This window comes from Hemitrygon akajei, chromosome 3 (assembly GCF_048418815.1).
Source record: "Hemitrygon akajei chromosome 3, sHemAka1.3, whole genome shotgun sequence".
Taxonomy (NCBI): Eukaryota; Metazoa; Chordata; class Chondrichthyes; order Myliobatiformes; family Dasyatidae; genus Hemitrygon; species Hemitrygon akajei.
In genome coordinates this window covers 95,648,534-95,674,592 of record NC_133126.1, presented here as the reverse complement: position 1 = coordinate 95,674,592, position 26,059 = coordinate 95,648,534, and the positions used below count along the sequence as shown (strand labels likewise).

Sequence of the window (26,059 nt, the reverse complement as noted above, 5' to 3'; positions counted from 1 at the left end):
CCTGTGTCTGCATTCCCCACTTCCCCTGGAGCTGAGATGCAACTAGAATTGTACAGCCATTAACTTGCTTGTTTGTGTATCTGAACTAGGCACTGGAAGCTGATGCTAGGCATCTGTGCGAGTGCCATTTTCCGTTATCAGATAAGCTCAGCCTGAAGAATGCCGAGATGCAGGACAGCTGGTTTCAGCTGAAGGAGAAAGCCAAGCAGCGGTGAGTTCCCACCCCGAAATACGGATACGCAGAAAGAGCAATCGTTTTCTGTCTTTTCACGCTGAAAACTGGCATATTATTTTTGAAAACAATATCGGAAACATATTAGCCACATCGTGCTACACCCCTCCTCAGTCCACCAATCAGCTTGTTCCTTTCCTCTCCTCGCTATGATGGCCAATCACATCTATTCACTCTCAGTCCTTATACAGGTGTTTCAAAATGGCGACAATTACTTTCCTTGCACGATGCTTTTCGACCTGCTGATTTCTTCCAGCAGGTTGTGTGTTGTTCCTGATTGCAGTATCGGGAGATGCTTCTGTCTCCCTAGACATGATTTTCTCTACTTTTACCAAACCTCCTCTTTCTCCTGTCTACCATCATCAGCCAAACAATTTCATTTCTGGAACCATACTGGTCAATTTCTTTTCTGTCCCTCCCTATGCCCTTTCCATTCTGTCCCCAGCTGGTGTATTTGAACTGTGTCTGAGCCAGTGTAGCTTCCTCACTATTACTGTGTGCCACGTGTTCACAAAATGCTCCGTCACTTTCCACATCTGTACTCAGGTCTCTCTTCCTGCGCACCCTTCATGTAAGTGAACATGGTAAAAGATCTGCAGATGCTGAAAATCTGAAACAAAAGCAGAAAGTGTTAGGGGAACATGACAGCATCTGTTGAAAGAGAAATAGTCAAAGCTCCCAATTTCTCTTCTGCTGAAAACACATTTTCATCTCTCTTTTTCTCAATTCTGATGAATGATTGCCAATCTGAAATGTTCAAAGCTCTACTTTCTGTAGACACTGCCTGATCTGCTCAGTGTTTCTGGCATTCCATGATACTGTTTCTGCCTATTCTTTATTCGAAATTGTATCACTTTGTTCATTCATTATGTGCTGCGTCGTATGACATGGCTGATCGTGGTCTTTCCAAGATCACAATTGTTCTTGGTAAATTTTTCTACAGAAGTGGTTTGCTGTTGCCTTCTTCTGGGCAGTGTCTTTACAAGACGGGTGACCCCAGCCGTTATAATTTCTCGTCAGAGGTTGTCTGCCTGGCGTCAGTGGTCATATCACCAAGACTTGCGACATGCACCAGCTGCTCCCATGGGTTCTCGTGACCTGATTTTATTTTGGGGGGAGGGGCTGCTAAGCAGGGGCTATGCCTTGCCCAAGGGTGACCTGCAGGCTGGCAAAGGGAAGCAGCACCTTACACCTCCTCTGGTAGGGAAGTTGTACCACTGTGTTCAATTTAATCTGCCGCTTGTTCACGTCCTCTTGTTATTTTCCTCCACACCGTTAAGCTTCTTCTGATTTCTTTCTTTTCCAGAAAGGAGAAACTAGAAGCTTCCTACCAGCTTCAGAAGTTCAACAGAACGCTTCGAGAGCTGCTGGACTGGGCACAGTTGGTGAAGTCTCTGATGGGAGAAGGTAGACTGCCAAAGAGTAAACAGGAAGCCGAGATCATGATAGAGGAGCACCAAGAGAGAAAGGCAAGGACACAGCCAGGAAGCTGGTCACACTACCTCATTGCACCATAACCAAACAACACAGCTCAAAAACGGAACTGAACTACATCTATCTGCCTATACGTGGCCTGTGTTCCTCCATTCTCTGCCTGTGTATGTCCTTGTCTACACGTCTGCTTCTATCACCACCGAAGGCAGCACCTACCACTCTCTGTGCAAAAGAAAACCTGTTTCATGCCCCCCCCCCCATCTCACCTTAAAGCTTTGCACTCATCTTTGACATAGCCACTCCAGGAAAGAGACTCTGGTTCTCTGATCTACCCCGTCCATGCCTCTCATACTTCTATAAATCTCCTCAGCCTCCAACATTCCAGAAAATAAAACAAGTTGTCCAAACTTTCTTTACAGCACACGTCCTCCAATCCAGGCAACGTCCTGCCAAACCTTTTCTGCAGCCTCTCCAAAGTCTCCACATTCTTCCTGTAATGAGGTGACTAAATGATGTGGTAATGATGGTGTTTGTTGGGGATCTGACAGCATCCTGGGACTACCCCTCAGGAATGTCCCGGTTTGCCCGGAGTTAGTTCCTTTAACAGTGACACTCTGTGAGTTATCAGATTTCAATGCAGCTTAAAATGTGCTTTGCCTCCCGTCAAACACAACTGAGTGAGGTACTGTGGGTGCTGAGACAGGAAGAAACATGTCCTGCATTTTTGGGTTTGTTTCATTCAACGATGAAGGAGAAAAGCTGGTGCAGAAAGAGACGGAATAACACTGAGACTGACAGGAACATTGCTTCAGCTCAAAGCTGCCGGGAGAGGGACTAAAGCCAACAGCGTATTGGCACACGTGGCTACAATGGGTGGCGTAGGGAAGGAGGGTTCTGGGAGTTCAAGAGAGAATCTGCATAGAACCATAGAACATTACAGCACAGAAACAGGCCTTTCGGCCCTTTTTGGCTGTGCCAAACCATTTTTCTGCCTAGTCCCACTGATGTGCACCTGGCCCATATCCCTCCATACACCTCTCATCCATGTACCTGTCCAAGTTTTTCTTAAATGTCAAAAGTGAGCCCACATTTACCACTGCATCTGGCAGCTCATTCCATACTCCCACCACTCTCTGCGTGAAGCCCCCCCCAATGTTCCCTTTAAACTTTTCCCCCTTCACCCATGTCCTCTGGTTTTTTTCTCCACTAGCCTCAGTGCCCTACCATTTACCTTGTATGTTCTACCTTGGTTTGTCCTTCCAAAGTGCAATACCTCACACTTGTCTGTATTAAACTCCATCTGCCATTTTTCAGCCCATTTTTCCAGCTGGTCCAAATCCCTCTGCAAGCTTTGAAAACCTTCCTCACTGTCCACTACACCTCCAATCTTTGTATCATCAGCAAATTTGCTGATCCAGTTTACCACATTATCATCCAGATCATTGATATAGATGACAAATAACAATGGAGCCAGCACTGATCTGATACAGGCTGCACAGGTTGTTCTGTGGCTCAATGCTACAGTGCACATTGCTTGTACTGTATTGTAGCCCAGTTCCTACAGAAAAGGACAAGAATGTTGTCAAATGTAATGGAGGTGATCTATGAAGAAGAACTGGAAATGTCTGGAATAGCGGTGAAAGTGTAGAATTATTGGATAATTAAAATGTCTAGTCTACAACAGCCGGAAGATTCCCACATTCCAACTTCCCATCTGTATTACTAATAGTGGTGTTGCTGGTGGAGATAACCATTAAGAAACATTGGTGTACATTTGTGTGTGTTCATGTGCGGTCGTGTGTCTTTGTGTGTTCTTGTGTGCATTTGTGAATGTGACCATCTTTGTTTCTATCTCTTAGACTGAGATCCAGGCTAGAGGAGAGCGTTTTGATGCTGTGAGGAACGTTGCTGCTGAGCTAGTAGCTGCAGGACACTACGCATCACTGGACATCAAACAGTCCCTTTCCAAGGTGGAAGAGACCTGGACAACTCTAGATGGGGCCTGGCACGACCGTAGCAACAAGCTGGCAGAGGCGTTTGATTTACAGGTACTGGCAAGCCAGTGCAGCATACCGGCTGCGTTCATCTTGTCTGGTGTATTCAGGGATGCATTTACGGCTGAAAAACTTCTTGCAGATTAAAGAGAAACATTCTGCACTTTATACAAAGGTTAAAGACCCTGATCTATGCAACTGGACCAGGTAATATTTCCATGACAGCTACCTCGGAGACAGGGAGAATCTAACACCGCGCATATGACAAGTAAAGCTCTGGAATCCATGATAACTTGTAATCTTGATCGGTGGTATTTGCTGACATGGTGTAGGGGGAATGGGGAGACGAGGTAGATTAGATGCTAAGAATTTTGTAAATAACAATTTTCTGTCTCTGATGGCTTGAAGTGAACTTCCAGAAGTCTTCTGACTACTTTGGGCTGAGGTCATGCATGCATCACGTGTATTTGCAGTTATACAAGGTGTGAAGTCCTTTCACACTATGTGAGCAGCAATCATAAATTGGCTGTTTCTGGGGCAATGTGAGCTGCTGCCTGCCTGGGCCCAGCTTCACATTCAGTTCTTTATTCCTCGTCCACATTGTGTGCATGGCTAAGTTGCAGGATCAAGGATGAATTATTTGACAAACATAACCAATGCTGCACCCTTTAATGGGTCCTTTATTCCTGCTCGGAGTCAAAAGCTACGCAATATACAGTAACAAACCATGTAACTTAGAGTGGATAGTGAATGATGAGACATAACCGCGAGCTAAGTTCTCCTGCAGTGATGAGACTTGCATCTTTGCAGGTATTCTATGGCTATGTGGAACAGAGTGAGACCTGGCTGAGCAGCAAGGAGGCGTTCCTGGCCAACGAAGACTATGGGGTAAGTTTTCAGCCTTGTGTTATTGAACAGGTGATGGGAATTAATCAAAAAGCAAAAGAAAAGCTGCAGTTGCTGGTGAACTGAGATGGAAATTAGGAAACACTCAGCAGGTCAGGCAGCACCTGGGGAAGGAGACATCCAGAGGTTCAGAAATGTTTTAATTCCAAAGTCCAAATCATTCACGTAAATTCTGAATAGCAATGATCCCAGCATGAGTGCCATTAGCCCTTACTCTCACTCTCTGTTTCCTGTCTTGTGGCCCAAGAGCAATCCATTCTGCAACTGGTGAGCTGACTCATAGTGCAGCAGGTTACACGTTAGTGTGGATAGACGATTGCTTGGCTAACAGGAAACCAAGAACAGGCATGATTTGCTCTCTGCAACACACACACACACACACACACACACACACGCACACACACGCACACACACTCGCACGCACACACGCATGAACTCACGCACACACACGCACACACATGCACGCACTCACGCACACATGCACGCACACACGCACGCACTCACGCACACGCACGCACACACACATGCACACATGCACACGCACACACGCGCACACACACACTCACACGCACGCACTCACGCACACTCACGCACACACACACGCATGCACACACACACGCACACACACACACGCGCATACACACACACGCACTCACACGCACGCACTCACGCACACTCGCACGCACACACGCACAAACTAACGCACACACACACGCACACACACGCACGCACTCACGCACACACACATGCACACACGCACACACACACGCACACACACGCACGCACTCGCACACACACGCACGCACTCACGCACACACGCACACACACACGCACACACATGCAGCATCTGTGAAAAAGAGTCAATCTGGGAGGCAAGATGTAACTTGTAGTGTGTCATAGAGGGTCACAAGTTTACACAAGGGCCCCATCACAAGGCAGCCTACCTCCTTAAATGGAATTACTAGTATATTTCTCCAGTATGTCATTTACTATCTGAGTGAAGCAAGTCTCCACATACAGCTTCTGGAGGAAGGACCTGAAGCCAGGTTGCTGAGTTTCTTCCGTTTTGTCCTTGTTGTGCTGCTCCAGGATTCCCTGCCCAGGGTGGAGAACTTGCAGCAAAAGCACGAGCAGTTTGAGAAAGCTGTGGAGGCCCAGCTGGAGAAGGTAAACACGATGGAGAGGTTCGCTCTGCAGCTGAAACAGAACAAGCACTCGGATTCTGCTCAGATCATCTCCAAATGCCAGGCAATCCTACAGAGGTACGATGCACAACTACGTTCATGGCTCCTGAGCTGCTTAGCTAGGTGGCATTACGGACAGTCGTGCTGCATGTGTCACCCCCGGTGGCTGTAGAGCATGCGCTGTGTTAGCCCATCTCAGTTCAGTCCCCACCACTTGGCAGGGTAAAAGGTCAACCAGCATCTTTAGCAACGCACACGAAATGCTGGAGGAACTCAGCAGGCCAGGCAGCGTCTATGGAAATGAATAAACAGTCAACGTTCCAGGCCGAGACCCTTCATCAGAACTGGAAAGGAAAGGGCAAGATGCCTCAATAGAAAGGTGGAGGGAGGGGAAAGAGGATAGTTAGAAGGTGATAGATGAAACCAGGTGGGTAGGAAAGGTAAAGGGCTGGAGAAGGAATCTGATAGGAGAGGAGAGTGGACCATAGGAGAAATGGAAGGAGGAGGGGCCTCAGGGAGAGATCATAGGCAGGTGAGAAGAGGTAAAGGCCAGAGTGGGGAATAAAAGAAGAAGGGAATGGGGGAGATAAATTCTTTTACCAGAAGGAGAAATCGATATTCATGCCATCATATTGGAGGCTTCCCAGGTGAAATATAAGGTGATGCTTTGCCAGAGTCTTTACCCTGATTGATACTACATCAGAACAAGGTAAAAACAGTAAATATTATAAGACCTGTGCTCTTGTTTTCCTTTCTTGCACTGTTCTTACCGGTAGTCAAGAACACTATCGTCTGAGTTGAAATGTGCTCAGAGTATGTTCAGCAACCTCTCTGGCCTCTGCCTTTCCCTCTCTCAAGCTTTAAAGCAATAGTTCTGTGTCTGGTTGTTGCCTATTGCAATGCATTCATGGGTTTTTATTTTTATTGCTTTTGTCTCCCAGAAAACAAAAGTTACTGGAAAACTGTGAGCATCGTAGGAAGCTCCTAGACCAGTCCAGACAGCTGCAGATTTTTCTAAGAAGCTCCTATGAGGTAAAGAGCATCTTTACATCACCAAAGTACCACGAGTTCAAAGTTCAAAGTACATTTATTATCAAAGTATATATACAGTATGTCACCATAGGCAGAGATTCATTTTCTTGTGGGCATACTCAATTAATCCAATAACCATAATAGAATCAATGAAAGATCGCACCAATTTGAGCGTTCAACCAGTGTACAAAAGACACAAACTGTGCAAATACAAAAAAAAATTAATAATAAATAAATAAATAAATAAGCAACAAGTATCGAGAACATGAGAGAAAGAGTCCTTGAAAGTGAGTTGATAAGTTGTGGGAACGTAGTTGGGGTGGCATAGTAGGTGTAGTGGTTAGCACAACACTTCACAGTGCCAGCAACCTGGGTTCAATTCTCACCGTTGTCTGTAAGGAGTTTGTACGTTCTGTCCGTGACTACGTGGGTTTCCTCTGGGTGCTCTGGTTTCCTCCCACAGTCCCACAGTAGCGTTTGGCAGGTTAATCGGTCATTGTAAATTGTCTTGTGATTAGGCCAGGGTTAGATTGGGGGTTACCGGGCGGTGCAGCTCGAAGAGCCCGAGGGATTAGGAGGGGCTGTTCCGTGCTTTATCTCAATGACGATGAGGCCAGTGAAGTTCAAAATGAGTGAAGTCAGAGAGAATTCAAATATTGTTAATAAACTGAGTTGATGTTCATCAGCATTAATGAATTGAATTCCTCCCGTATGTTTCATAAATGGAATAATACATCTAATAATGTAATCTCCATTTGGCTTAATCTTGGGTCCTTTTTCTCCTGTATCATTGGAGTAGAATTAACTCCAAAAAATTATAACGAAGAAACCCAAAGAGTACAGAAAAATGTTAATGAACTAGTTGGCTAGGAACAAAAGAGGCAAATAGATTTCAGTACAGAGGAGCTTGAGGTAATTAATTGTGGAAGGGCAAATATGTGAAGGAAGTAAACAAGATGTGGGAAGGTACTGTGCATTCCAGGAACAGGGGACCATTGGATAAGTCAGCAAAGAGATTTAAAAGTTTAAAGGCATGTTGCTTAAATGGCATGGATTTTAAAGACAGAGAATTCATAGCATCATCGAACTACATAGCATAGAAACTGTCTCTCATAAGCCTCGATCACACCGACCGTGATGATGGTTCAGGCAATGCCATTCATCTACATTAAACCAATATTCCCATGCCTTTCCTATCCATGTAATTGTTCAAATGCCTCTTAAACATAATTTTATCTGCCTCCACCACCTCCTCTGTCGCTTGTTCAGCCTATCCTTCAGATCTACTTTACACTTTTCCCCTCTCACCTTAAACCTGTGCCCTCTAGTTCCAGACCCCTTGCCCTGTTGCTGAGAAAAGAAATTCTGACCATCTAGCCTATCTGTGCCCCTCATAAATCTCTCTACGGTCACTTCTCAGTCTCTTATCTTCCCATGAGAATAACCGAACCTCTCCATTCCAGGTCAAGCCTGGTAGATCCTTTCTGCACTATCTCCATTGCTGCCACATCCTTTTCTGGTTAAATTCTACCTGCTACCACCCTTCCATTTTCCAGGTGATCTATGTGTCAATGTATACTTAAACAACCTAGAACTCTATCAACTTTTGTTAACTCTCCAAACTTATGATCCAAACCACGTACATTCATGGTGGAAATGCTGGTCAGAGCTGTGCTAGAGTCCTGGGTACACTTCTGTACAACTGATCTCAGGAAGGATGCAATATCATCAGAAAAGACATAAAGAAACTTTACAAGGATGTCCTCAGGGCTAGAGAATAGTAACTGTGAGGAAAGATTTCCTTGGCCTAGCTGTTTTCTTTGGAATACAAATGGCAAGTTCAATCAGGGTATTATATTATTAAGAGCCAGAGATGGAACTATGAGGAAGGATCTATTTCATTTGGTATGTAGGTTAACATTTCGATGTGTTGTCATATTAACTTCATCGGTGTGAGTATTCAAGAAGAGTTGAGGAATTTATTACACTCATAGTAAAGTGTCATAGAGTAATGCTGCACAGAAACGGCCCTTTGGCCCAACACATCTATGCTACCAAGATACTCAGCTAAGCTGGTCACATTTGCCATATTTTGTTGCTGTAAACCAGGGGTCCCCAACCTTTCTTAATCCACAGAGACTCACTATTAATCAAGGGCTCTGTGGAACCCCTGCTCTAAGCTTTCCTTATTCATGTGCCAGCCCAAACGTCTTTCAAATGCTGTATTGTATCTGCCTCGGCTACTTTCTCTGGCAATTTGGTCCGTACAAGCACCACCCTCTGTGTGAAGAAGTTGCCCCTCAGGTCCCTTTAAAATCCTCCCCTCTCACCTTAAACCCATGCCCTCTGGTTTTTGGATCCTTTTGTCTTGTACGTCATGTCAGCTGGAGAATTTAAATTTAAAGCAGGAGGGGTGCAGTAGTGTAGTGGTCAAGTTGCAAGCTTTGCAGATGGAGTTCTGGACCATTGACTTTGAGATGCGAGTTCAACTCCTGCTATGGTAGGTGTGAGGTTTTAAATATGATTAAATAAAACAGGAACAAAAAACAGTTTGTGTTGGCAGCGAAAGCTGTCAGAGTATAAACATCCATTAATGTCCTTTAGGGAGGCAAGAAAAAAATCTTATTCTGGATTGACCTGCATGCGATTACAGACCACAAGTGTGGTTGACTCTTAACAGCATCTTCAGCTAGGCGTGGCACAGTAGTGCCCCTAATAGAGCCATTGCCTCTTAGCACCAGAGACCTATGTTCAATCCTAACCTTGGGATTTGAACGTTGTCCCTCTCACCCCTGGTACTCCAGTTTCCTCTCACATCCTGAGTACGTGCCGTTGTTTAGCTAATTGGCCACTAGGAAGTTGTTCCTACTCTGAAGGTGAGTGGCAGAATCCCAGAGCAGTTGATGGGAATACAGGAAGAACTAAAAAAACGTTTTAATATATGATTAGTTGTAGATGGTGGGTGTGGACCTGGTGGACAGAAAGCTTTGTTTCCATACTCTCTCTCTCTCCCTCTCTTTCTCTCTCTCTCTTTCTCCCTATGGCTAAAGTTGGTGATGCTAGCTTCTGTCCATTCTGTGACCTCACTTGCACAGAAAGGTGACTGACACTCGATGGCAAATCGACTGCTGCATCAAAGCATGATTCCAGTCGTTCGTTCGGGCAAGCTGAGAGTGATTACTCGGAGCATCCAAATAGCATTAACCATGTGTGGTGTTAAGGAGCCCTGGTAAAACAGAAATCTGATTGAATCTGGCAGAGAGAAGTCCATGCTGAGTCAAACCTCATATGAAAGAAGGGAGTTGTCGTTGTTGAGGCCAATCATCCTAGCCTCTGAATCTCCTCATGCAAGGCCTGAGGCCCAGTCACCTTCATCAATGATCTTCCTTCCATCACAAGGCCAGAAGTAAGGTGTCCATGACAGTAATAGAGTACGGCAGCACAGAAACAGGCCTTTTGGCCCACACAGGCCCTGCTGACCTGATCGTCGGCCTAGTCCCATCTACCTGCATCTGGACCAAGCCCACTCACGACTCCTCGGAAAATGAGGCAATCTGTGTCAGCATGCAAAATCCCGGTGTGGGTGATAAGTATGACATTGACACAACGTGTTCCTAGTGATAGCCATCCCTAAAAGAGTCTGATCAGCTGGACTTGATCCTCAAACACCCTGTCATCACCATTCTGGGAGTCATCACTGTTTCAAATAAACACATCCGTACTTACAGAAGCAACCAAGTATCGACACCTACAGATTCCTCTCCAAGACACACCGTCCTTTCTTGGAAATATGTCATTGTTCTTCCAGAGGTTAACCCTAACCAACAGCATAGTGTCGCATAAGTTGAAGATGTCTGCTCACTATTACTTTCTCAAGAGTTTCATATCGTCTGTGTGCCAGAGAAATGCAGCTACTAAGTGTGTGGTCCATGCACCAAACCACAAGTGGAAGTGGCTGCCTTTTCTGTGGTGCTGCACCTCGTGGGAGTGTTGGAGTTGGAGGCCCCGGTATTTCTGTCCTATGACACCGTATGTTCAGAAGAGCAGAGAGAACAAATTTTGTGGAAAGAGGTTTGAGGGCCATGTTCACTGAGCGACTTTTGTAACATGAGAAGGCGGCAGCTATATTGTGCACAGAAAGCTCCCAGAGCCAGCAGAGTGACAAGGTAACAGGTTTCGAAGCTGTAGTTTGAGGGATACCCTCACCACGGGAAACGTTACTTTCATCCCAGAGGAACAAAGACTTGGGGGAAGAGAGGTCAGGCAAACAGCAAAGATGGGCACTGTGTCAGTATTTTACCAATTGTTTTCTGCTGGTTTCTTCCAGGCTGTGTCATGGCTGAATGAAAAGATCAATGTTGCCCTGGACAAGAACTGGATGGACCCTAGCAACCTGCAGGGGAAACTGCAGAAGCACCAAACCTTTGAGGCTGAGGTCATGGCAAACCAAAACAGGATCCGGAGCATTGGTGCAGTAAGAGCTTCTACGTGTGATTCTGCTACCAGCCCAGCCGAGGCACCCCTGCCCACTGCTTCAGCCACACATCTGCAGAACATTCACCCCTTCATTAATCTCCTTAGACGTGGAAGAATCATTTCCCTTTCCATTTCTTAATGGAATGTATATTTGTTGAGAATTTTTAAAGTATTTCCTTAAATGTTTGCCATTGTTTATGTAGCAGCCAACATTTTAATCTAATTTCTATCTTAGCCAATTCAGTCCTCATGCCTATATAATAAGCTTTATTTTCGTTCCAAGTTTCCAATCGATTAAACAGATGTTCACTGACTGTAGACTCGACCTAGACAAATCTCCCAGAGAATTTCCACAACATATAAAGCTCTTGCAGCTGGTAGCTGAGATGCTTAAATACCAGTACTGTGGATCCTTGTCAAGGCCACAGGAAGAGGATTTAGGGAATGAGATTAACCAGTTGCTTTTACAACATTTTGCTAATCTTGCTAATTCCCCCTCTCTTTCACAATCCTGTCACATCAGTTAACTATCTTTATGTGCCGTGTTGTATTGATGTGGGTGATCATGGTCTTATCCATGACCATAATTGTTCTTGGCAAACTTTTCTGCGGAAGTGGTTTATCCATTGCCTCCTTCTGAGCAGTGTCTTTCCAGGACAAGTGACCCCAGACGTTATCAATACGCTTCAGAGCTTGGCGTCGGTGGTCACATAACCAGGACTGGTGATAAACATCAGCTGTTCATACGACCATCCACCCCCTGCTCCCATGGCTTCACGTGACCCTGATCGGGAGGGAATAAGCTACACCTTGCCCAAGAGTGACCCGCAGGCTAACGGAGGGAAGGAGCGCCTTACATCTCCCTCGTAGAGACGTGCCTCCACTCTGCCACCCAGTTATCATTACCCAACATTAACCAACTTAGATCACCCATCAGATTTCTCACAAGGAATTGGAAGCCCTCACCATGCGACCTTCAGATTACAGCTCTGTGGTGCGGTGTGGGGCTGCCGGAAGCAAGGCTTGTGCTCAGCCTGTGGAGTGTGGGCTGGGGTCAGTGTTATTCTGCATGATGTGTTGGTGATACCCGTGTTCTCCACTGTACTCCATCGCAGGAAGGGGAGCAATTGGTTAACGAAGGACATTACGCAGTCAGTGAGATTGAGCCCAGGATTAAACAGATTCAGGACTTGTGGGATGAACTGGTGCAGCACTGCAGTGAGAAGAAGTCGCAGCTGATGGACGCGCTGAAGGTACGAGAGTCTTGCTGGCTATTGATCCTGCAGCATCTGCCCACAAAATCCACATCCACTGTGCCCCAACATGTTAATATAATTCCACATCCCCTCCCTGTGTGAGAGTGCATGCAGCTGGGGTGTCAGCACCGGGAAAAGTCCTTTTGCCACTCGCTCCTCCTCTGTCTCACACTCAGCGCACACTTCTGGAAATGCTTTTGATAAAGGTTACCATATCAACCAGTGAAGTTTGCTTTGAATGAGCAGGCCCAGGCATCTGCCTGACCCTATCCATAACCAGGGGTATGAGAAGCTTCCACATCACGAAGCAAAGCTTTCGATGCAGCCAGTCATTTGCCACCTCTAGCTGCATCAGTTAGGAACCAAATAATCCCATGGGCCATGCGGAGCACAGCGCTCCAGGATGTTCATCCCATTCTGGTCCCTAAAGTCAAAATGACACATAAAAAGTTGAGAGCCCTTGTCCAGGGAAGGAAACATTGTCAGGATCTGTCCTACTGGTGGGAAGGGACCAACTATGCTGTGGCCAAGGGCTTGCGCACGTTAGGTGAGAAAGTGTTCATGGGAGGCAGGTGCCTGTATGTGCCACTGCTGAGTAGGGAGTTCCTGAGGTCAATCATTAACGTTTCCTTCTCTCTCATTGTGAAGGCCCTGAACCTACAGCGAAGTATTGAGGATGTGGAGGAGTGGCTCAGTGAGGTGGAGAAGCAGCTGGATCATCCAGCCCACGGCACTGACTTGGTCTCCGTGAGGAACCTTCTCAACAAGCAGCAAGACCTGGAGGAGGATATCAATAACTATGTGGAAAGGATGCAGGGGCTTCTAGACCAATCTGAAGAGTTTGTTTGCAAAAAGCACTTCCTAGCTGAGGAAATTCGTGACAGAGTTGATATTGTACTGCAGAGGTAAGTTGAGAGATTGAGGTGGTCAGTATTGAACCCCAACGTGAAGGTTCGGGACATCAGCAAGGTAGAGGTACTGATAAAACGTTCAAGGGAGCCAAGGGAAAGGGGTTAAGGATGCATGTGGATCAGTCTTGTTTTCCAGCCTAACCCTGTCTGATCCACCTTGTGCTTCACTAACATTACACAACTAATCTCTTTCCTCTTGATCAATATTCGTCCTTGGGATATCGACTATGTTAAAAAAAAACCTCTTTGAGTGCAAGATGTGGCTCCCGTTTCAATTCTCCATTCTACCTGGTATCCTGCACTTCCTACGTTCCTCAATATCCTCAGTATTGTCTCCCCGTATTTCTGTTATGAATTCCACGCTCTGGTTTGAGTTTGGTAAAAGGTGCATAAGTGATCTGAATGTCCGTTCAGTGTCCTCCCTCACCAAGAGTGGTGTGATTGTGCTGTCACTAACTGAGCGTGTACTGTTCAGAACACAAGGCTAAAGTGACGCTGTCAGGTCCATCGGTTTGTAACTATGCTGGAAGGAATAACCACAATACAGCATTTCTTGTTTAAATCTTCTTGACATTAAAATCATAGATAAGGTGAATGTGGGCAGTTTCTTTCCCAAGGAAAGGAATTTAAAAACAACACGGAGTAGATTTAAGGTGAGAAGGGAAGGATTTGTATCGGAGCCGAGGTGCAGAGAGTAGGGTATACGTGGAATGGGCTGCCAGAGCAAGCGGTTGAGGCAGGTACAACTACCGTGCTGGGAGGTTAGTCTTCTCCTTGTTGGAGATAGCAGTTTACTGGTACGAATGGTACTGACCACTCTACAGTCAATGCCTGGATGGTGTCCGGGTTTTGCTGCATGGGTTACAAAGCTACAAACAGAACTGATCTTTGTGAAATCATGAGCAAAATCTTCATTTCTGACCTTATGCTGGAAGGAAGGAATCAGCTGTAGATGGAGGACACAGCTCCTGTGGAGATGCCCGAGACTGGGTGAGCAACCTTTAACAATCACAAACAGCTTTCTTTGTGTGAGGTATGACCACAACCGTCAGAGTGTTTTCATCCTGATCTCCACTAATCTCAGGTTTACCAGGGATCTCCGATGCTACTCTGGGTCAAATGGTGCCACCATGCCCAGGGCAGTCACTCCCACTCCACCTCTGATCCAATCAGACTGCTGCTGGTCTCCTCGCTGCCTGTGACACAGTTACATTCCTCAGTGTTGGGGAGCGACCATTCTCCCTCATGCAAGGGGTAACCATGTTGAGGTTTATAAAACCATCAGTGGCTCTGATAAGGCAACAGTCTTTTTCCAAGAGTCAAGGAGTCTAAATCTAGAGGGCATAGGTTTAAGGTGGGGGACAACGACTGGCTTTTCACACAGAGCAAGTAGTAGGCGAGCTGACAGAGGAAGGTGTAGAGGCAGTGTTCAGAAGCCACTTGGACAGGTACATGGATGGGAAAGGTTTGAAGGAAATGGGACCAGTGCAGGCCTGTGGGACTCGCTCAGGAAGGCACCTGACCAGCATGAATAAGTTAGGCTGAAGGTCCTCTTCCTCCACAACATCCTAAAGTCTAATGTTTTTTTTCAATTTTAAAATTCTACATTATGCACCCATATCTAAATTATTAATGTGTTTACTTTGAAAGAAGCGGTCATCACTGACCCTTGGGGAACAGAATCGTCTACTTTCTTTGTCCAACTTCACCTTTTAATCGCTGTGCAGCTTCAGCTCTGAAGCCTATTTTGTATCAGTGGTACCTCCTGTGTCACAGCCTCCCTCACATGTGGGACTCTCCCAAGCTGGAATTCCCTTCATCAGACATGGGGTAGCATGGGAACATAGTGGTGAGGGTCAGTTCCACTGCAGTCTGCAAGGAGCTTACACCTTCTCACAGTGACTGTGTGTTTCCTCCAGGCTTCTCCCCGCATTCGAAATGCAAACACATGAGTAGGTTAATTGGTTGTATGGGTGTATTGGACAGCACAGCCTTGTTGATCCAGAAGGGCATGTTACTGAGCTGTATCTCTTCATAAAAATAAATTTCTCAATCACTCATCAAAACAGAAATCGCATTAGTTCAGTTCATTTATCTTTAAGCAACCCACACTATCTCTCCTTTACTAATCCAGACTCTGGTACTTGTTAATTTTTTTTCCTGTTCCCACTGCCATGTTTAACGAACCAGCCAGCCACATTTTTCTCCTCATGCATTACTCTGGAGATCTCTGTGATATTGGCAGCATCCTCAGCTGTGTCAGGGGATCTTGCTGTTTCCTTTTGCTCAGGTATCGGGCACTGGGTGATCCGATCAAGGAGAGGCGCAAGAGGCTGGAGGCGAGCATGCTGCTTTATCAGTTCTTCCGGGACCTTGACGCTGAGCTGGCCTGGGTTCAGGAGAAGCACCAACTGGCTTCAGCCAAGGATACGGGACAGTCTCTGAACGCTGTGCAGAACTTGCAGAAGAAGCATCAGGTGAGCTTGTTGCAATCGAGAACTAATACCAGGTTTCCAACACCAGGGGGCGTATTGTCGGTTTCTAACACTGGGGGCATACTGTCGGTTTCCAACACCAGGGGGCGTACTGTCGGTTTCCAACACCAGGGGGCGTATTGTCGGTTTCCAACACCAGGGGTTATACTGTCAGTTTCTAACACCAGGGGTTATACTGTCGGTTTCTAACACCAGGGGGCATACTGTCGGTTTCCAACACCAGGGGGCGTACTGTCGGTTTCCAACACCAGGGGGCCTATTGTCGGTTTCCAACACCAGGGGTTATACTGTCGGTTTCTAACACCAGGGGGCGTACTGTCGGTTTCTAACACCAGGGGTTATACTGTCGGTTTCCAACACCAGGGGGCGTACTGTCGGTTTCCAACACCAGGGGTTATACTGTCGGTTTCTAACACCAGGGGTTATACTGTCGGTTTCCAACACCAGGGGGCGTATTGTCGGTTTCCAACACCAGGGGGCGTATTGTCGGTTTCTAACACCAGGGGGCGTACTGTCGGTTTCTAACACCAGGGGTTATACTGTCAGTTTCTAACACCAGGGGGCATAATGTCAGTTTCTAACACCAGGGGGCATAATGTCGGTTTCTAACACCAGGGGGTATACTGTCAGTTTCTAATACCAGGGGGCATAATGTCAGTTTCTAACACCAGGGGGTATACTGTCAGTTTCTAACACCAGGGGGCATAATGTCAGTTTCTAACACCAGGGGGTATACTGTCGGTTTCTAACACCAGGGGGCATACTGTCAGTTTCTAACACCAGGGGTTATACTGTCGGTTTCTAACACCAGGAGGCATACCGTCGGTTTCTAACACCAGGGGTTATACTGTCGGTTTCTAACACCAGGGGGCATACTGTCGGTTTCTAACACCAGGGGTTATACTGTCGGTTTCTAACACCAGGGGTTATACTGTCGGTTTCTAACACCAGGAGGCATACCGTCGGTTTCTAACACCAGGGGGCATACTGTCAGTTTCTAACACCAGGGGGCATACTGTCAGTTTCTAACACCAGGGGGCATACTGTCAGTTTCTAACACCAGGGGTTATACTGTCGGTTTCTAACACCAGGGGACGTACTGTCAGTTTCTAACACCGGGGGTTATACTGTCGGTTTCTAACACTGGGGGTCATACTGTCGGTTTCTAACACCAGGGGTTATACTGTCAGTTTCTAACACCAGGGGTTATACTGTCGGTTTCTAACACTGGGGGTCATACTGTCGGTTTCTAACACCAGGGGTTATACTGTCGGTTTCTAACACCAGGGGTTATACTGTCGGTTTCTAACACCAGGGGGCATACTGTCGGTTTCTAACACCAGGGGTTATACTGTCGGTTTCTAACACCAGGGGGTATACTGTCGGTTTCTAACACCAGGGGGCATACTGTCAGTTTCTAACACTAAGAGGCATACTGTTGGTTTCTAACACCGGGGGTATACTGTCAGTTTCTAACACCAGGGGGCATACTGTCGGTTTCTAACACCAGGGGGCATACCGTCGGTTTCTAACACCAGGGGTTATACTGTCGGTTTCTAACACCAGGGGGCGTACTGTCGGTTTCCAACACCAGGGGTTATACTGTCGGTTTCTAACACCAGGGGGCGTACTGTCGGTTTCTAACACCAGGGGTTATACTGTCGGTTTCTAACACCAGGGGGCATACTGTCGGTTTCTAACACCAGGGGTTATACTGTCGGTTTCTAACACCAGGGGGCATACTGTCGGTTTCTAACACCAGGGGGCATACTGTCAGTTTCTAACACTAAGAGGCATACTGTTGGTTTCTAACACCGGGGGTATACTGTCAGTTTCTAACACCAGGGGGCATACTGTCGGTTTCTAACACCAGGGGGCATACCGTCGGTTTCTAACACCAGGGGGCGTACTGTCGGTTTCTAACACCAGGGGTTATACTGTCGGTTTCTAACACCAGGGGTTATAATGTCGGTTTCTAACACCAGGGGGCATACTGTCGGTTTCTAACACCAGGGGTTATACTGTCGGTTTCTAACACCAGGGGGCATACTGTCGGTTTCTAACACCAGGGGGCATACCGTCGGTTTCTAACACCAGGGGGTATACTGTCGGTTTCCAACACCAGGGGGCATACTGTCGGTTTCTAACACCAGGGGGTATACTGTCAGTTTCTAACACCAGGGGTCATACTGACGGTCTCTAACACCAGGGGGCGTACTGTCGGTTTCTAACACCAGGGGGCATACTGTCGGTTTCTAACACCAGGGGGCGTACTGTCGGTTTCTAACACCAGGGGGTATACTGTCAGTTTCTAACACCAGGGGGCATACTGTCAGTTTCTAACACCAGGGGGCATACCGTCGGTTTCTAACACCAGGGGGTATACTGTCAGTTTCTAACACCAGGGGGCATACTGTCGGTTTCTAACACCAGGGGGCATACTGTCAGTTTCTAACACCAGGAGGCGTACTGTCGGTTTCTAACACCAGGGGTTATACTGTCAGTTTCTAACACCAGGGGGCATACTGTCAGTTTCTAACACCAGGGGTTATACTGTCGGTTTCTAACACCAGGGGTTATACTGTCGGTTTCCAACACCAGGGGGCATACTGTCGGTTTCTAACACCAGGGGGCGTACTGTCGGTTTCCAACACCAGGGGGCGTACTGTCGGTTTCCAACACCAGGGGGCGTACTGTCGGTTTCCAACACCAGGGGGCGTACTGTCGGTTTCTAACACCAGGGGGCGTACTGTCGGTTTCTAACACCAGGGGGCATACTGTCAGTTTCTAACACCAGGGGTTATACTGTCGGTTTCTAACACCAGGGGTTATACTGTCGGTTTCCAACACCAGGGGGCATACTGTCGGTTTCTAACACCAGGGGGCGTACTGTCGGTTTCCAACACCAGGGGGCGTACTGTCGGTTTCCAACACCAGGGGGCGTACTGTCGGTTTCCAACACCAGGGGGCGTACTGTCGGTTTCTAACACCAGGGGGCGTACTGTCGGTTTCTAACACCAGGGGGCGTACTGTCGGTTTCTAACACCAGGGGGCGTACTGTCGGTAACACCAGGGGGCGTACTGTCGGTTTCTAACACCAGGGGGCGTACTGTCGGTTTCTAACACCAGGGGTTGTACTGTCGGTTTCTAACACCAGGGGGTATACTGTCGGTTTCTAACACCGGGGTTATACTGTCGGTTTCTAACACCGGGGGTATACTGTCGGTTTCTAACACCAGGGGGCATACTCTCAGTTTCTAACACCAGGGGGCATACTGTCAGTTTCTAACACCAGGGGGTATACTGTCAGTTTCTAACACCAGGGGGCATACTGTCAGTTTCTAACACTAGGAGGCATACTGTTGCTTTCTAACACCGGGGGTATACTGTCAGTTTCTAACACCAGGGGGCATACTGTCAGTTTCTAACACTAGGAGGCATACTGTTGGTTTCTAACACCGGGGGTATACTGTCAGTTTCTAACACCAGGGGGCATACTGTCAGTTTCTAACACCAGGGGGCATACTGTTGGTTTCTAACACCAGGGGGCATACCGTCGGTTTCTAACACCAGGGGGTATACTGTCGGTTTCTAACACCAGGGGTTATACTGTCGGTTTCTAACACCAGGGGGCGTACTGTCGGTTTCTAACACCAGGGGGCATACTGTCGGTTTCTAACACCAGGGGGCATACTGTCGGTTTCTAACACCAGGGGGCGTACTGTGGGTTTCTAACACCAGGGGTTATACTGTCGGTTTCTAACACCAGGGGGCATACTGTCAGTTTCTAACACCAGGAGGCGTACTGTCGGTTTCTAACACCAGGGGTTATACTGTCAGTTTCTAACACCAGGGGGCATACTGTCAGTTTCTAACACCAGGGGTTATACTGTCGGTTTCTAACACCAGGGGTTATACTGTCGGTTTCCAACACCAGGGGGCATACTGTCGGTTTCTAACACCAGGGGGCGTACTGTCGGTTTCCAACACCAGGGGGCGTACTGTCGGTTTCCAACACCAGGGGGCGTACTGTCGGTTTCTAACACCAGGGGGCGTACTGTCGGTTTCTAACACCAGGGGGCGTACTGTCGGTTTCTAACACCAGGGGGCGTACTGTCGGTTTCTAACACTAGGGGGCGTACTGTCGGTTTCTAACACCAGGGGGCGTACTGTCGGTTTCTAACACCAGGGGTTGTACTGTCGGTTTCTAACACCAGGGGTTGTACTGTCGGTTTCTAACACCAGGGGGTATACTGTCGGTTTCTAACACCGGGGTTATACTGTCGGTTTCTAACACCGGGGGTATACTGTCGGTTTCTAACACCAGGGGGCATACTCTCAGTTTCTAACACCAGGGGGCATACTGTCAGTTTCTAACACCAGGGGGTATACTGTCAGTTTCTAACACCAGGGGGCATACTGTCAGTTTCTAACACTAGGAGGCATACTGTTGCTTTCTAACACCGGGGGTATACTGTCAGTTTCTAACACCAGGGGGCATACTGTCAGTTTCTAACACTAGGAGGCATACTGTTGGTTTCTAACACCGGGGGTATACTGTCAGTTTCTAACACCAGGGGGCATACTGTCAGTTTCTAACACCAGGGGGCATACTGTTGGTTTCTAACACCAGGGGGCATACCGTCGGTTTCTAACACCAGGGGGTATACCGTCGGTTTCTAACACCAGGGGTTATACTGTCGGTTTCTAACACCAGGGGTTATACTGTCGGTTTCTAACACCAGGGGGCGTACTGTCGGTTTCTAACACCAGGGGGCATACTGTCGGTTTCTAACACCAGGGGGCATACTGTCGGTTTCTAACACCAGGGGGCGTACTGTGGGTTTCTAACACCAGGGGTTATACTGTCGGTTTCTAACACCAGGGGTTATACTGTCGGTTTCTAACACCAGGGGGTATACTGTCGGTTTCTAACACCAGGGGTTATACTGTCGGTTTCTAACACCAGGGGGCATACTGTCGGTTTCTAACACCAGGGGTTATACTGTCGGTTTCTAACACCAGGGGGTATACTGTCGGTTTCTAACACCAGGGGTTATACTGTCAGTTTCTAACACCAGGCGTCATACTGTCGGTTTCTAACACCAGGGGGCATACTGTCGGTTTCTAACACCAGGGGGCGTACTGTCGGTTTCTAACACCAGGGGTTATACTGTCGGTTTCTAACACCAGGGGGCGTACTGTCGGTTTCTAACACCAGGGGTTATACTGTCAGTTTCTAACACCAGGGGGCGTACTGTCGGTTTCTAACACCAGGGGGCACACTGTCGGTTACTAACACCAGGGGTTATACTGTCGGTTTCTAACACCAGGGGGCATACTGTCGGTTTCTAACACCAGGGGGCGTACTGTCGGTTTCTAACACCAGGGGTTATACTGTCGGTTTCTAACACCAGGGGGCGTACTGTCGGTTTCTAACACCAGGGGGCACACTGTCGGTTACTAACACCAGGGGTTATACTGTCGGTTTCTAACACCAGGGGGCGTACTGTCGGTTTCTAACACCAGGGGTTATACTGTCGGTTTCTAACACCAGGGGGCATACTGTCAGTTTCTAACACCAGGGGGTTATACTGTCGGTTTCTAACACCAGGGGGTATACTGTCGGTTTCTAACACCAGGGGTTATACTGTCAGTTTCTAACACCAGGCGTCATACTGTCGGTTTCTAACACCAGGGGGCATACTGTCGGTTTCTAACACCAAGGGGCATACTGTCGGTTTCTAACACCAGGGGGCGTACTGTCGGTTTCTAACACCAGGGGTTATACTGTCGGTTTCTAACACCAGGGGTTGTACTGTCGGTTACTAACACCAGGGGTTATACTGTCAGTTTCTAACACCAGGGGTTATACTGTCGGTTTCTAACACCAGGGGGCACACTGTCGGTTTCTAACACCAGGGGGCGTACTGTCGGTTTCTAACACCAGGGGTTATACTGTCGGTTTCTAACACCAGGGGGCATACTGTCAGTTTCTAACACCAGGGGGTTATACTGTCGGTTTCTAACACCAGGGGGTATACTGTCGGTTTCTAACACCAGGGGTTATACTGTCGGTTTCTAACACCAGGGGTTATACTGTCAGTTTCTAACACCAGGCGTCATACTGTCGGTTTCTAACACCAGGGGGCATACTGTCGGTTTCTAACACCAGGGGGCATACTGTCGGTTTCTAACACCAGTGGGCGTACTGTCGGTTTCTAACACCAGGGGTTATACTGTCAGTTTCTAACACCAGGGGCACACTGTCGGTTACTAACACCAGGGGTTATACTGTCAGTTTCTAACACCAGGGGTTATACTGTCGGTTTCTAACACCAGGGGGCATACTGTCAGTTTCTAACACCAGGGGGTTATACTGTCGGTTTCTAACACCATGGGGCGTACTGTCGGTTTCTAACACCAGGGGGTTATACTGTCGGTTTCTAACACCATGGGGCGTACTGTCGGTTTCTAACACCAGGGGGCATACTGACGGTTTCTAACACCAGGGGGCGTACTGTCGGTTTCTAACACCAGGGGGCGTACTGTCGGTTTCTAACACCAGGGGTGGTACTGTCGGTTTCTAACACCAGGGGGCGTACTGTCGGTTTCCAACACCAGGGGGCGTACTGTCGGTTTCCAACACCAGGGGGCGTACTGTCGGTTTCCAACACCAGGGGGCGTACTGTCGGTTTCTAACACCAGGGGGCGTACTGTCGGTTTCTAACACCAGGGGGCGTACTGTCGGTTTCTAACACTAGGGGGCGTACTGTCGGTTTCTAACACTAGGGGGCGTACTGTCGGTTTCTAACACCAGGGGGCGTACTGTCGGTTTCTAACACCAGGGGTTGTACTGTCGGTTTCTAACACCAGGGGTTGTACTGTCGGTTTCTAACACCAGGGGGTATACTGTCGGTTTCTAACACCGGGGTTATACTGTCGGTTTCTAACACCGGGGGTATACTGTCGGTTTCTAACACCAGGGGGCATACTCTCGGTTTCTAACACCAGGGGGCATACTGTCAGTTTCTAACACCAGGGGGTATACTGTCAGTTTCTAACACCAGGGGGCATACTGTCAGTTTCTAACACTAGGAGGCATACTGTTGCTTTCTAACACCGGGGGTATACTGTCAGTTTCTAACACCAGGGGGCATACTGTCAGTTTCTAACACTAGGAGGCATACTGTTGGTTTCTAACACCGGGGGTATACTGTCAGTTTCTAACACCAGGGGGCATACTGTCAGTTTCTAACACCAGGGGGCATACTGTTGGTTTCTAACACCAGGGGGCATACCGTCGGTTTCTAACACCAGGGGGTATACCGTCGGTTTCTAACACCAGGGGTTATACTGTCGGTTTCTAACACCAGGGGTTATACTGTCGGTTTCTAACACCAGGGGGCGTACTGTCGGTTTCTAACACCAGGGGGCATACTGTCGGTTTCTAACACCAGGGGGCATACTGTCGGTTTCTAACACCAGGGGGCGTACTGTGGGTTTCTAACACCAGGGGTTATACTGTCGGTTTCTAACACCAGGGGTTATACTGTCGGTTTCTAACACCAGGGGGTATACTGTCGGTTTCTAACACCAGGGGTTATACTGTCGGTTTCTAACACCAGGGGGCATACTGTCGGTTTCTAACACCAGGGGTTATACTGTCGGTTTCTAACACCAGGGGGTATACTGTCGGTTTCTAACACCAGGGGTTATACTGTCAGTTTCTAACACCAGGCGTCATACTGTCGGTTTCTAACACCAGGGGGCATACTGTCGGTTTCTAACACCAGGGGGCGTACTGTCGGTTTCTAACACCAGGGGTTATACTGTCGGTTTCTAACACCAGGGGGCGTACTGTCGGTTTCTAACACCAGGGGTTATACTGTCAGTTTCTAACACCAGGGGGCGTACTGTCGGTTTCTAACACCAGGGGGCACACTGTCGGTTACTAACACCAGGGGTTATACTGTCGGTTTCTAACACCAGGGGGCATACTGTCGGTTTCTAACACCAGGGGGCGTACTGTCGGTTTCTAACACCAGGGGTTATACTGTCGGTTTCTAACACCAGGGGGCGTACTGTCGGTTTCTAACACCAGGGGGCACACTGTCGGTTACTAACACCAGGGGTTATACTGTCGGTTTCTAACACCAGGGGGCGTACTGTCGGTTTCTAACACCAGGGGTTATACTGTCGGTTTCTAACACCAGGGGGCATACTGTCAGTTTCTAACACCAGGGGGTTATACTGTCGGTTTCTAACACCAGGGGGTATACTGTCGGTTTCTAACACCAGGGGTTATACTGTCAGTTTCTAACACCAGGCGTCATACTGTCGGTTTCTAACACCAGGGGGCATACTGTCGGTTTCTAACACCAAGGGGCATACTGTCGGTTTCTAACACCAGGGGGCGTACTGTCGGTTTCTAACACCAGGGGTTATACTGTCGGTTTCTAACACCAGTGGGCGTACTGTCGGTTTCTAACACCAGGGGGCACACTGTCGGTTTCTAACACCAGGGGGCGTACTGTCGGTTTCTAACACCAGGGGTTATACTGTCGGTTTCTAACACCAGGGGTTGTACTGTCGGTTACTAACACCAGGGGTTATACTGTCAGTTTCTAACACCAGGGGTTATACTGTCGGTTTCTAACACCAGGGGGCACACTGTCGGTTTCTAACACCAGGGGGCGTACTGTCGGTTTCTAACACCAGGGGTTATACTGTCGGTTTCTAACACCAGGGGGCATACTGTCAGTTTCTAACACCAGGGGGTTATACTGTCGGTTTCTAACACCAGGGGGTATACTGTCGGTTTCTAACACCAGGGGTTATACTGTCGGTTTCTAACACCAGGGGTTATACTGTCAGTTTCTAACACCAGGCGTCATACTGTCGGTTTCTAACACCAGGGGGCATACTGTCGGTTTCTAACACCAGGGGGCATACTGTCGGTTTCTAACACCAGTGGGCGTACTGTCGGTTTCTAACACCAGGGGTTATACTGTCAGTTTCTAACACCAGGGGGCACACTGTCGGTTACTAACACCAGGGGTTATACTGTCAGTTTCTAACACCAGGGGTTATACTGTCAGTTTCTAACACCAGGGGGCATACTGTCAGTTTCTAACACTAGGAGGCATACTGTTGCTTTCTAACACCGGGGGTATACTGTCAGTTTCTAACACCAGGGGGCATACTGTCAGTTTCTAACACTAGGAGGCATACTGTTGGTTTCTAACACCGGGGGTATACTGTCAGTTTCTAACACCAGGGGGCATACTGTCAGTTTCTAACACCAGGGGGCATACTGTTGGTTTCTAACACCAGGGGGCATACCGTCGGTTTCTAACACCAGGGGGTATACCGTCGGTTTCTAACACCAGGGGCTATACTGTCGGTTTCTAACACCAGGGGTTATACTGTCGGTTTCTAACACCAGGGGGCGTACTGTCGGTTTCTAACACCAGGGGGCATACTGTCGGTTTCTAACACCAGGGGGCATACTGTCGGTTTCTAACACCAGGGGGCGTACTGTGGGTTTCTAACACCAGGGGTTATACTGTCGGTTTCTAACACCAGGGGTTATACTGTCGGTTTCTAACACCAGGGGGTATACTGTCGGTTTCTAACACCAGGGGTTATACTGTCGGTTTCTAACACCAGGGGGCATACTGTCGGTTTCTAACACCAGGGGTTATACTGTCGGTTTCTAACACCAGGGGGTATACTGTCGGTTTCTAACACCAGGGGTTATACTGTCAGTTTCTAACACCAGGCGTCATACTGTCGGTTTCTAACACCAGGGGGCATACTGTCGGTTTCTAACACCAGGGGGCGTACTGTCGGTTTCTAACACCAGGGGTTATACTGTCGGTTTCTAACACCAGGGGGCGTACTGTCGGTTTCTAACACCAGGGGTTATACTGTCAGTTTCTAACACCAGGGGGCGTACTGTCGGTTTCTAACACCAGGGGGCACACTGTCGGTTACTAACACCAGGGGTTATACTGTCGGTTTCTAACACCAGGGGGCATACTGTCGGTTTCTAACACCAGGGGGCGTACTGTCGGTTTCTAACACCAGGGGTTATACTGTCGGTTTCTAACACCAGGGGGCGTACTGTCGGTTTC

At 48.0% G+C, this 26,059-nt stretch overlaps 1 protein-coding gene across 1 annotated transcript in view; it reads left to right on the top strand.

Annotated features, from left to right (window-relative positions):
• sptbn5 (spectrin, beta, non-erythrocytic 5) overlaps positions 1-26,059 on the top strand; it is a 282,529-nt gene that overhangs the window by 139,781 nt on the left and 116,689 nt on the right. Inside the window, exons 45-54 of the mRNA XM_073040383.1 lie at positions 90-211; positions 1,539-1,701; positions 3,526-3,714; positions 4,471-4,548; positions 5,656-5,828; positions 6,692-6,782; positions 11,110-11,256; positions 12,374-12,511; positions 13,163-13,419; positions 15,716-15,902. Of these exons, the coding sequence (XP_072896484.1) occupies positions 90-211; positions 1,539-1,701; positions 3,526-3,714; positions 4,471-4,548; positions 5,656-5,828; positions 6,692-6,782; positions 11,110-11,256; positions 12,374-12,511; positions 13,163-13,419; positions 15,716-15,902 (1,545 nt within the window). The remainder of the gene's footprint in view (positions 1-89; positions 212-1,538; positions 1,702-3,525; positions 3,715-4,470; positions 4,549-5,655; positions 5,829-6,691; positions 6,783-11,109; positions 11,257-12,373; positions 12,512-13,162; positions 13,420-15,715; positions 15,903-26,059) is intronic.